The sequence below is a fragment of the Oncorhynchus kisutch genome, linkage group LG5 (genome assembly GCF_002021735.2).
Source record: "Oncorhynchus kisutch isolate 150728-3 linkage group LG5, Okis_V2, whole genome shotgun sequence".
Classification (NCBI taxonomy): domain Eukaryota; kingdom Metazoa; phylum Chordata; class Actinopteri; order Salmoniformes; family Salmonidae; genus Oncorhynchus; species Oncorhynchus kisutch.
The window spans coordinates 55843917-55857639 of record NC_034178.2 but is presented as its reverse complement, the minus strand read 5'-3'; the positions used below and the strand labels follow the sequence as shown (position 1 = coordinate 55857639).

Sequence of the window (13723 nt, the reverse complement as noted above, 5' to 3'; positions counted from 1 at the left end):
AGTGCCTTGCGAAAGTATTCGGCCCCCTTGAACTTTGCGACCTTTTGCCACATTTCAGGCTTCAAAAATAAAGATATAAAACTGTATTTTTTTGTGAAGAATCAACAACAAGTGGGACACAATCATGAAGTGGAACGACATTTATTGGATATTTCAAACTTTTTTAACAAATCAAAAACTGAAAAATTGGGCGTGCAAAATTATTCAGCCCCCTTAAGTTAATACTTTGTAGCGCCACCTTTTGCTGCGATTACAGCTGTAAGTCGCTTGGGGTATGTCTCTATCAGTTTTGCACATCGAGAGACTGACATTTTTTCCCATTCCTCCTTGCAAAACAGCTCGAGCTCAGTGAGGTTGGATGGAGAGCATTTGTGAACAGCAGTTTTCAGTTCTTTCCACAGATTCTCGATTGGATTCAGGTCTGGACTTTGACTTGGCCATTCTAACACCTGGATATGTTTATTTTTGAACCATTCCATTGTAGATTTTGCTTTATGTTTTGGATCATTGTCTTGTTGGAAGACAAATCTCCGTCCCAGTCTCAGGTCTTTTGCAGACTCCATCAGGTTTTCTTCCAGAATGGTCCTGTATTTGGCTCCATCCATCTTCCCATCAATTTTAACCATCTTCCCTGTCCCTGCTGAAGAAAAGCAGGCCCAAACCATGATGCTGCCACCACCATGTTTGACAGTGGGGAAGGTGTGTGTTCAGGGTGATGAGCTGTGTTGCTTTTACGCCAAACATAACGTTTTGCATTGTTGCCAAAAAGTTCAATTTTGGTTTCATCTGACCAGAGCACCTTCTTCCACATGTTTGGTGTGTCGCCCAGGTGGCTTGTGGCAAACTTTAAACGACACTTTTTATGGATATCTTTAAGAAATGGCTTTCTTCTTGCCACTCTTCCATAAAGGCCAGATTTGTGCAATATATGACTGATTGTTGTCCTATGGACAGAGTCTCCCACCTCAGCTGTAGATCTCTGCAGTTCATCCAGAGTGATCATGGGCCTCTTGGCTGCATCTCTGATCATTCTTCTCCTTGTATGAGCTGAAAGTTTAGAGGGACGGCCAGGTCTTGGTAGATTTGCAGTGGTCTGATACTCAACTTGTTGTTGATTCTTCACAAAAAAATACAGTTTTATATCTTTATGTTTGAAGCCTGAAATGTGGCAAAAGGTCACAAAGTTCAAGGGGGCCGAATACTTTCGCAAGGCACTGTATGAGTTTCCCGCTCTTGAGCGGTCCACACCCCCTTTCCTTTGTCTACCAAGCCATCCTATCGGTTTCGTCCACTAGGGACTTGTTCTTTATATCATGTAATATTCAATGTATGAACTATTGTGTGTGTGTTTCTGTGATTATTGTATTTCTGTGATTAATTAGCTAGTTAGTAAATAAATAATTAAGCCAAATTGTATATCGCTGATTCATCATTTAGGCTAGGGTTCGTGCAGATATCCAAGGGTTTGCGATGTTCAGTAATGAGAACTGATGAGGTAATAATGGTACATTAATAGAAGATTAACTGATAAGATATGAAAATATCTGAAGAGTCGATTTGGGAAATAGAGACTCTATAAACATTTTCCTGTGGTGCTTCAACTTCCTAGTTAATTAAAGTGTACATGATTAGTTTAATCACGCAATAATAATTACACAGAGAATTGATTTGATAAAATAACAGTCTTCACATTTAATGATAGTCCAGACATGACACTACCCATGTATTATAACTGTCTGTGGGGCCAAGGAGAGAACCAACAGCCATAAAACAACATTCTGCTTTTATCATTTATAAGTATAAGACTCTTTGGTTGTAAATCAAGTTGGTTGTGAGGCAGAAATATATGCAATGTTAATGAGACCTTGTTGTTCACTTTGAGCACAAAGTAAAGCACAGGCTCACACCAAGACCAACACACAGACAAAAATCACATCGCCAGAACAATTATAGTAGCTGCGAGCATATGAAAGCATGCACACACACATCCACCCTTCTGCTGTGCATTGCATATCACATTTCATATCATATTTCATATTCGTATAATGAATGTAACAGGAGGTGACATATAAATACATTATTATAACAGATATCCCCGTGGCCTTCTGTGGGGGAAATAGCTCCTTCGTCAATCACTGCACTGACTGGGATCTAACAGGTGGTCCATTATCGATCCCACCACTTCACTGCTTTGAAAAAGAGCATGACAACATCAGCCAGGGGCCACAGGCAGTGCAGCCCACTGGTCTTTATGTAACGGCCATGCTCACAATATGGCAATGTGGTTCAGTGATCACCAGTGCCAGGTTCACAACTTGGCAGTGTGTTTCAGTGCAGCTCAGTGATCACCATAGGGGCGGACCATGTTCATGTTTGTCAGGATATGTAAACAAGACAGGAGTGATCTGAAGGTCTTAGAGGATTACTGTGCTGCTTGTCTTGTCTGCCAGGCAATACCAAATGACTAACTAAATTGGATGATATGCTTGCAGCTACTATACAAACTCTTAAATCAATTGTTATAATGTTGTTCTAAAAGTTGGGTTTGAGGTTCTCCAAATAAGCTCTAAGTTTGGAAAAAAATCCCACAACGCCCCACGGTCAGCTTCACACGATGAATGAAAAACTTGAGAATGAGAATCAGGCGGGCGCATTGGGCGTTCACTCATCAATCTACGGGGCAGATTTTATCCCTGAGAACTTCCACAGCTATCAACAATGGAAGGAGGGCTTCAGTGAAAATTTGCTTCTCAAAATGGATGCCCTCTCTACCATCAACAAGGCTTCCAAAGCATCTCAAACAGCCAGCAGAACCAGACATTTGCTAGCTATAGCACATTTAGCTCACGTCTTCCATCTAAATAACACTGATACAACTAACCAAATGTAAACATGTCTACCTGCTGTTACATTTTTACATTTTAGTCATTTAGCAGATGCTCTTATCCATAGCGACTTACAGAGTGAGTGTACATTCTACGTACTTCTTCGTACTGGTCCCCTGTGGGAATCAAACCCACAACCCTGGCATTGCAAGCACCATGTTTTAACAACTGAGCCACATGAGACCTTATGGCAGCTAACTGCTGAGGCTGTCATACTGTAGATAGTACAAACCTATGGGAAGAGTAGTTTCGGCCACGATGGAGGTCACTGTTACTGTATAGAGCAAGTTTGAAAGGTTTTTGTGGGGCTGTACGTTGGGGTAAACCGGCCATTCTGAGGCTCTGGGAGAGTTTTATATATAGTCTGCCGAGTGCGGACTAAACTGAAATGTGATGCTTCGGTTAGGGATTCGACTGTGGATCTGGTGGCATTTTGGAGAAGGCCCAGAGCTATCCTTTCTTTGGAGGGGTGAATTGTGGATTTGGCTCAATGGAAACGCTTATTTTCTTCTTCTTCCTCCGTTTCTGAAGTCATTTGTTCAAAAAAAATTCTAGCTGGCAAAATAAGCTAGTTTTTACCATGATACTCATATACTGCCCGTGTCTAAGTGATGGAAGTGGGGGGAACAGGCCATGGATCAGGTGGCTGAGGTCCGTGAGGATCTTCTTGGCCTTCCTGCGACACCTGGTGTTTTAGGTGTGCTGGAAGGCAGGCAGTGAGCACCCAATGATGCATTCAGCTGAGCATACCAAACTCTGTAGAGTCTTGCGGTCAGCGGTGGTGGAGTTCCCATACCAGGCCGTGATGCAGCCCGACAGTATGGTATCGATGGTGCTCCTGTAGAACACTATAAGGGCCCTCAGGGAAAAGGCAGAGTTTCTTCAGCCTCCTGAGGGTGAAGAGTCACTGCCGTGCCTTCTTCACCTCAGTGTTACCACCTGGGGGCGGCCCGTCAGGAAGTCCAGAACCCAGTTGCGAAGGGAGTTCACTTCCAGGTTTGCTAAGCTTTGTGAAGATCTTAGAGGACACTATACTATTGAAGGCCAAGTTGTAGGCAAACAGCATCCTCACATACTGTATGCATTCCTGTAGGCCAGGTGGGTGAGGGCAGTGTGCAGTGCAATGGCGATTGCATCGCCCGTGGATCTGTCAGGGCGGTAGGCGAATTGGAGAGGGTTGAGTGTGTCGGGGATGGATGAGGTGATGTGGTCTTTGATTGTGATTGAGGTGATGTGGTCTCTTGAAGCACTCATGATGATGGAAGTGAATGCTACAGGTCAGTAGTCATTCAGTTCAGATAATTTCCCTTTCTTGGGCACAGGATGATAGTGGGGATAACAGCCGGAGCTAGAGAGAGGAAATGTCAGAGACCACAACAGCTAGCTGGTCTGCACTTGAGGGCTCTGAAGGCGTGGCTAGAGATGCCATCTGGGCCGGCAGCCTTGCGAGGGTTAACAGGCTTGTATGTTAACAGGCTTGTACTTACTGCGTATTACAGACTGAATTCAATCTATCAATTCTCAAACATGAAAAATGTATGATGAAAATGACAATTTTCCATTGAATGACAAATGTGCCATTTGACTGACTGTCAAACAGTAAATGGCTCTAAGCTTTTAGATACAGTTTATTTGTGGGAAAGACTGAACATTCATCAGATGACAATCTTGAGTGCTTGATAGAGAGTGTAAGGAGTCTTGGGATTTTGTAACAGTCCTTTGAAAAAGTAATACTTTCCTACTCAATTCACTTCAGTGTTTGTCTGTCTGTCTGTGTGTGTGTCTGTGTGTGTGTGCTTTATCCAGAGTGTGAGGCTTCCACAGGCAGTTTTCTCCTCTTTATTCCACTGCTATTGCACTTCCTCTCTTCCTTTCTGTGTGCCAGAGGTCAGGGGTAATTTCCCCATGGTGTCACTTACTGCATCTCAATCCATGCTGCCAGAACGCCAGCCAGCTCTATCTGGGCCGAGTGTTCCATGCTAAACAGGACCTCAATCCCTGCTGCCAGAACCCCATACAGCCAGTCCTGGTTTAGGGTTAGATTTAGCTGCCAGAACCCCAGCCAGCCCTATCTGGGCTGAGTGTTCCATGCTAAACAGGACAACTTCTAGAGGAAGACCGGTCACACACACAAACACACACAGACACATGCACGCACACTTCCATTTCCCCTCCGTTTATCATTGCAATGAGACACTGAATGAGCTCAGTCTGTAAATACTCTCACTTCACAAAGTTATCCCCTGATCTGCTACAGCATAAAGTCAAGACTTTGAGGTGAGTGAGTTTTGAAGTTAAATCCTCATACACAACTATGTCCCCTAGGTGTTTGCATTGTGAAGCTACAAGATACAAAGCCAGAAGCTATGTAGCACATACACACTCATCCCCACCCACCCACCCACCGACACACACCCACACCCACACACGAGGGCTCTTCAGAGCATCTACATTCAAACATATGGTTTTGTTTAGACTTTATTTTATCTGGGTTCTTTGTTTCTTTGTTCCGTGTCCAATGGGGCACAACAGTGGGATGAATCACCCACCCATTCCCTCCCTAAGCCATTCTTTTGACATTGTGTTGGGGAGGCTCCATCATTCTACAGCTCAGAGGGAGGCCGGTGAGTGAGCGCACTTGATAGAATGGAGGACAAGTAAGCAGCAAGAAGTGCACAGGAAAAATTGCCGCCCCTTTTCTGAGAAAGGAACCAATAATCATACGTTGAAGATAACTATCTGAAGTTCTGTTCTCTGGTCAATCTAAGAAAGACTACTAGGCGATATATATGGCTGATATGGTATGATGAAAATGACCATTTTCCAATGAATGACAAATAAATGGCTCTAAGCTTTTTGATACAGTTTATTTGTGGGAAAGACTGAACATTCATATGATATGAAAATAGAAGGCTAGTGATGTTTGGCAAATCATATAGTGGACCTGGAAAATCTAAGTTTGTTAGGGGTAAGCCAAACTATATACACATATTGAGACACAGCCATAGAGAAGAGTGACTGGTAACAATCCAATTTTTTTTTTTTTTTTTTCTTTATCTTTATTTAACTAGGCAAGTCAGTTAAGAACAAATTCTTATTTTCAATGACAGCCTAGGAACAGTGGGTTAACTGCCTGTTCAAGGGCAGAACGACAGATTTTGTACCTTGTCAGCTCGGGGATTTGAACTTGCAACCTTTCGGTTACTAGTCCAATGCTCTAACCACTAGGCTACACTGCCGCCCCATCCGCCCCATCCTAAAGTATGTCAGGTTTTATGAAGGTCTCTTTGACCTTTTAACTCTTATTCCTCAAAATGTTTACACACGGACACACAAACGCACGCACACGTCATGTCTATTTCAAATGAAAAATACTACACACTATAGACAGGTTTCCATTGATCCCGTCATTGGGACGCGTCATGGAAACGGCAGGTACAGGAAACTGTTCAAAAGATCGACAACATTTTATCCGTTCGACAGGAGTGGATTTCTCTGTCCAACTTTCCTTATTAGAACACATGAAGGAAATTGTGTTTTTCAAATAAATGATGATTGCCGAATCATTTTGAAGGTGTGATGGCCCCAGTTGCATTTTCAAACAAATCATTTTTCTTCATGAAATCCATTGCCTAATATGTAAACATAGGGTGATAGTGGGCAATTGACAGTGAGCTGTGAGCAAAATAAGCAGACTGGAAGTTGACAATGGCTTAATAGGTATAAATACATTGAATTTCTATGGTTGCAGTCCTCAAAGATGGAATTGAATCAAATCTAATGATATTGCCATTTTATTCTAAATGCCTTCTGCTTGCAAAAAAACGTTTTTTTTATATAGAAATTATGTTTATTTGCAGGGAAATTATTGTCTTGAATTGTGTACAAATCCTTGCGACATGGGCCTGTGCATTATCATGCTGAAACATGAGCTGATGGCGGCAGATGAATAGCACGACAGTGGGCCTAAGTATCTCGTCACGGTATTCATCTGTGCATTCAAATTGCCATCGATAAAACCCCACCGACACCATGGGGCACTGATCACAACATTGACATAAACAAACCGCTCTCCCACACAACGCCATACACGTGGTCTGCGGTTGTGAGGCCAGTTGGCACTGCCAAATTCTCTAGAACAACATTGTAAGTGACTTATGGTAGTGAAATGAACATGACATTCTCTGGCAACAGCTCTGGTGGACATTCCTGCATTCAGCATGCCAATTGCATGCCCCTCAAAACTTGAGGCATCTGTGGCATTGTGTTGTGTGACAAAACTGCACATGTTAGAGTGGCCTTTTATTGTCCCCAGCACGTGCACCTGTGTAATGATCATGCTGTTTAATCAGCTTCTTGATGTGCCATACCTGTCAGGTGGATGGATAATCCATGCTCACTAACAGGTATGTAAACTAATTTGTCCATAACATTTGAGAGAAATATGTTTTTTGTGCATATGGAACATTTCATGGATCTTTTATTTCAGCTGATAAAACATGGGACCAACACTTTACATGTTGCATTTATATTTTTGTTCAGTGTAGTAGCACCATTGGCAACAATTACAGATTATTTCTGGGTAAGTCTGTAAGAGCTTTCCACACCTGGATTGTGCAACATTTGCCTATTATTATTTTCAGAATTCTTCAAGCTCTGTAGAATGGTGGTTGATCATTGCTAGACAACCATTTTCAGGTCTTGCCATATATTTTCAAGTAGATTTAAGTCAAAACTGTAACTCGGCCACTCAGGAACATTCACTGTTTTCTTGGTAAGCAACTCTAGTGTAGATTTGGCCTTGTGTTTTAGGTTATTGTCCTGTTGAAAGGTGAATTCTTCTCCCAAAGTCTGATGGATAGCAGACTGAACTAGATTTTCATCTAGGATTTTGCCTGTGCTTAGCTCCAATCTGTTTATTCTTATCCTGAAAAACTCCCCAGTCCTTAACGAGGAAAAGCATAACCATCAATTAGGTTAGTATTGTGGAGTATCTACAATGTTGTTGATCCATCTTCAGTTCTCATATAACAGCCATTAAACTCTGTAACTGTTTTAAAGTCACCATTAGCCTCATGGTGAAATCCCTCAGTGGTTTCCTTACTCTCCGGCAACTGAGTATCTCTGTAGTGACTGGGTGTATTGATACACCATACAAAGTACAATTAATAACATCACCATACTCAAAGGGATATTCAATGTCTGCTTTCCATATGATTTAACCCCTACAGCCCCCTATCCTCTGTGTCCATATGATCTAACCCCTACAGTTAACCCACTGTTCCCAGGCCGTCATTGAAAATAAGAATGTGTTCTTAACTGACTTTTAAATGTATGTGTGGGGCACAGAAATGAGGCAATCATTCAAAACTCATGTAAAACACTAGTATTACACAGAGTGAGTCCTTGCAACATATTATGTGACTTATAAAGTAAATGTTTTACTCCTGAATGCATTTAGGCTTGTCAAAGGGGTATACTACTTATTGACTCAAGACATTTAAGCTTTTCATTTTCATTCATTTGTAAACATTTCAAAAAACATAATTCCACTTTGATATTATGGGGTATTTTGTGTAGGCCAGTGACCAACAAAATCTCAATTTAATCACTTTTAAATGCAGGATGCAACATCAAAATGTGGGAAAAGTCAAGGAGTGTAAATACTTTTAGATGGCACTGTATGTGACCAGGTTAAAAAAATAACCTTATAAGTACAGCCTCAGAGCTTCAAATTTGTATACCACTGTAGTTGGAGGAAACATGGGAAAGTTATGCTGCAGTTGATAAATGTGTTATCCCACTTAGGAGACAAGTAGAAGAAAATGGCCTTTTCCAGCTTTGTTTACACCCATTCAGCTTCTCTCACATCCTTTTAAGCCTTAGCCTCACCCAGTAGAAATACAGTAAAGTGCACACACTAAAGGGTAACAAAAATATGTTTTGAGCAATATGTTTTGAGCAAAAGAGTGTTTTTAGACACAACTGCGCAAAATAGTGTTTTTTGACACAACTGCAAACTGCAAGGAGTAGAGTTTGACGGGAAGTCGTGATGTCATCGGCCTTCCCCTTTGCTTGAAAACGACCATACTGTGAAATAGGAACTAGCGTCAAACGTCTAGGATCCTGTAACCAGTCAGATATTTTAACAGAAATGAATAGCAATAAATCCCTTTACCTTCTCTTCTCCTGCTGCCTTTCCTTCCTCCCCCTTAACTACCCACTAACCAGACAAACCTTTCATCAAAGTTAATTACACATCCGTAATTACCACCACCGACAGGTAACGGCAGCACTATCAAATGCAGCCATATGTACAACAGCTAATACATTTAGAGTTGAGTCATTTAGAACACACTCTTATCCAGAGCGACTTCAAAATCTAAACGATTTGAATGAAGAAGCGATTGAAGAAATAAAAAAAAGTAACACTTACGATAATAGAAAGACAAAAATCGATGAAAACTATGTGTTATAAAATAAACTTGAGTGAGACCTGAGTGTGCATTTTCATACTGGCCCCATGTGGGAATCAAACCCACAGCCCTGCTATTGCAAGTGCCATGCTCTATCAACTGAGCCATACTGAGCACTGCTTTCAATTAGAATGGCTGCATATCATCCATCCAGTGCCCTTTCACGGTTCATTGGTCACAGAAAGATGTGAGGAGACAAAATGGTGATCGTAATTACACAAGCATTCAGAATCAGAAACCTGTAGGGAAGAAAAGCTCTCTAAGAAAAGAGCTAGCACTACAAAGACAGACAAGGAAGGAAGGTTTTATGTGAGAAGCTTAATGAATATGGGCCCTGACTGCCAGAGGGAAGGCTTTATAAGAACAGTGCTAGGCTAGAAAGAAAGAAAGAATTCCCAGGTCTATGAGACATGGGAGAGAAAAGCAGCACATGGAGAGCTCTCCCCTTCTATTTCACTTGTATGCAAAGGATTCAAAAACAGGTAGCTGATTCAACAGACATAATGGTAGCGCAAAGTTAAGTGCTTTAGGTGCTGGAAAGTTCACTGTGTTGACATGCTGAAAGTGTCTCTCCACTTCTGACTCCTGACTCAGTCTGAATGATTAATCTGCCATCAGGGTGAGAATGTATCTGCATCGCAAAGGACAGCCACAATAGGCAATCAATGTGTGTCTCTCTCTTGCTTTCTCCGTATTGGTCACAGTCTTTCTGTCACTCTCTTTTTGCACATCTCTCAAATAAGACAATTACGTTCATCCACTCAGCATGAGGTCTACATGGTAATACTCACCCCGTTGAGTTGCAGTAACCTCCTGTACTCTAGGTTCACAGCCTGCACTGACACATCCTTCTCTTTTTGGATCAGTGTATCAGTCTCAACCATAAACACCCTCAGTCTCGCCCCCTATCCTCTGTGTCCATATGATCTAACCCCTACAGCCCCCTATCCTCTGTATCCATATGATTTAACCCCTACAGCCCAATATCCTCTGTGTCCATATGATTTAACCCCTACAGTCCCCTATCCTCTGTGTCCATATGATCTAACCCCTACAGCCATGTCCTCTGTGTCCATATGATCTAACCCCTACAGCCCCCTATTCTCTGTGTCCATATGATCTAACCCCTACAGCCCCCTATCCTCTGTGTCCATATGATATAACCCCTACAGCCCCCTATTCTCTGTGTCCATATGATTTAACCCCTACACCCCCTATCCTCTGTGTCTATATTATCTAACCCCTACAGCCCCCTATCATCTGTGTCCATATGATCTAACCCCTACACCCCCTGTCTTCTGTGGCCAACTAATCTCACCTCCACAGGGAACTTCCTGTCGTTGATGCTGTGTTCTGACCCTGCTGATCCGTTACTCTGACCCCAATGGAACTCAATCTTCTCCGCCTTGAAGCGTCCAGGCAGTCCTGCCCCCCGTACAAAGTAGTCATCCTTCAGCAGCACAGCCACTGGGGAGAGATGGGAAAGTGAATACAAATGAGCATAGGGAATATTAGTTGAGAAACAAGCGCGACTCTCACTCACAATTAAAAGCTGATGTTTTATTTTTTGTCAATCAAAAGCATAACAATTCGGCCATTATCTGCTTTCATCAGATAGATAGACAGACAGATAGACAGATAGACAGATAGACAGATAGATAGATAGATAGATAGATAAGAGGAGAGGGAAAGCAGATAAGAGATAGTAAGGGGAGTGATAACTTCATTAGTTATCTGGAAAGTGTCTTACGTCAATCTGTGACTTACCTTTTCTCTGAGAATGTGCCTCTGTCCATTCTGGTTTTGTTGAGAACCGTTATGACTGAGACCAATGTAAAATGCACTTGATATATATTCGACTTGACTTAACTTGTGTGTATACCAGAACATCCTGTTTAATTTACCCCTAAATTAAAGTATTTTTCTACTGATGCCTTTTGGAAGCTAGGGGACTCTGGGAGTGGGACAAATAACAGCCTTCCTCTTTGCTGTCATCATTGGCCTAAAAAGTCCCTGATGACATGCTAATTCACAGATCTCTCAGTTAATACTTGGAGTGCCAAAATTCCATAACTTCTACAATGGCCATGACGGTTGATATTTCAATCGTGTAAATAATCCATAAAAAACAATAAATTGCTAAATGAATGCCTTTATTATGTTAAAATAGGTCATAAGAAACCCCAGGACACCAAATGTAAATTGTAATCAGTCAGAAAATGTATTGAATGATCCAAAAGCGCATAGACTGCAAATACTAAGGTGGCTGAAGAAATTCGTCAGTCCTCTCCAAATACTACCACTGCACCATCGAGCGCATCCTGACTGGTTGCATCACAGCCTGGTACGGTGCAACTCCGTCCATGACCTCAAGGCCCTTCAGAGGGTGTTGAAGACAGCCCAGTACATCACTAAGGATCGTGTTCCTACCCATCCAGGAGATCTTCTCGAAACAGTACCCGAGGAAGGCACACAGCATAATCAAGGACCACACACACGAGCTGTTCTCTCCTTTAACGTCGGGCAGACGGTATCAAGGCATGAGGTCTGATACTAACAGGCTCAGAAACACTTTCTACTTACAAGCTATCAGACTGCTGAATGCTTGAACTGCACTGTCCCCCTGCTCTGATTCTCTGCACCTTAGCACACATGTAGTCACTTATGCACACAGACACTCAGAAACTCATGGACACACCCACACCTCACAACTGCTGCTACAAAACCCTTATTACACTGATCAGTTTATACACTGCCCCATCCCCAAAACACATGTAAATATTGTACAATAAATTGTGCCTTCCTGTAATATACTTATGCAACAAAGAAAATATTATATTCTACTGAGCCATTTACTTTATGTTCCTATTCTTGTCTTTTATTATTGTTGCATTGTCGAGATGGAATCTGCAAATAAGCATTTCGTTAGACGATGTATACAATGTCTACCCCGTACATACAGTACAACTAATAAAACTTCAACTTGAACTACTCAAATAATACAATAGTGTATTTTCTGACTGTAAGACAACAGTTGCCTGCCCAGCTGGCCCGTCCAAATGACACCTAAACTACATTGGAACTATTTTCACGCATAAAATAATAACAATAATAATATATGTGGACTAAAGTAGTCTGATGGGTGACAATATTATCAATTGTCAAATAGTGACAGATGACCAGTGCAGTGTGCATTGACAAAGAAAGGAAAGGAGATCAAATAGTACTTCTTCCATATCATCTGACAGAGGTCCATGCAGGCCAGACATGTGATTGTTATACCCTATCAGAAAGAGCAGATTCTAAGGTTTCTAATGACAACTCCACAAATTGCAGGGATGGTCTCTGTTTCAAAATGTAACTTTCTCCTAGAATAACGGTGGCTCCCTGCACGTTCCTCATGTGAGTAGGTTAGTGGTAACAATCAGCAATAGACATTTGGGATAAATATCCTTTCTTCTGTTATATCCCATAATATTCTTACTGTAAAATATATGTGGACTGTGGTAGGTGCAGGGCCTGTTATATCTGCTAAATTAACACCTTCATTTCATTGGCATGACACAGACATAGCCTTGGCTAAGCACAGATAAATACAACTCAGAACATGCTATACTGTTATTTTGAAATACATTGTCTTGTATCATGTTTTTTATGGCCTTCCCTAAACAAAATATGAATGGATTTCTTAGTGATTCTGTATATTAACACTAGAAAGACAGACAGCATCATAATGACTAACAACACATTTAAAATGTTTTATTACTCTCCAGTTATAAGGTCATATCCCCCTCATTCTTGACTTTTCCTAAATACGTCTATATAACACACTGCTGTTGTTAGAATGTTAATATCACAAACAGAACTGGAGTTATAACCAGTTTTAGGATGGCATGTCATTTTATGAATGTTTTTCCCTGCTGCTCCTTCTCCCAACAGATTGGCCTACTCTGCTCCTTCTCCCAACAGATTGGCCTACTCCGCTCCTTCTCCCAACAGATTGGCCTACTCCGCTCCTTCTCCCAACAGATTGGCCTACTCCGCTCCTTCTCCCAACAGATTGGCCTACTCCGCTCCTTCTCCCAACAGATTGGCCTACTCCGCTCCTTCTCCCAACAGATTGGCCTACTCTGCTCCTTCTCCCAACAGATTGGCCTACTCTGCTCCTTCTCCCAAGAGATTGGCCTACTCCGCTCCTTCTCCCAACATATTGGCCTACTCCGCTCCTTCTCCCAACAGATTGGCCTACTCCGCTCCTTCTCCCAACAGATTGGCCTACTCCGCTCCTTCTCCCAACAGATTGGCCTACGCCGCTCCTTCTCCCAACAGATTGGCCTACGCCGCTCCTTCTCCCAACAGATT

General features: G+C 42.0%; 1 protein-coding gene across 1 annotated transcript in view; it reads right to left on the bottom strand.

Moving 5' to 3' along the window:
• Positions 1–13723, bottom strand: part of LOC109891289 (receptor-type tyrosine-protein phosphatase gamma) — a 244603-nt gene that overhangs the window by 108115 nt on the left and 122765 nt on the right. Inside the window, exon 4 of the mRNA XM_031825446.1 lies at positions 10680–10828. Within this exon, the coding sequence (XP_031681306.1) occupies positions 10680–10828 (149 nt within the window). The remainder of the gene's footprint in view (positions 1–10679; positions 10829–13723) is intronic.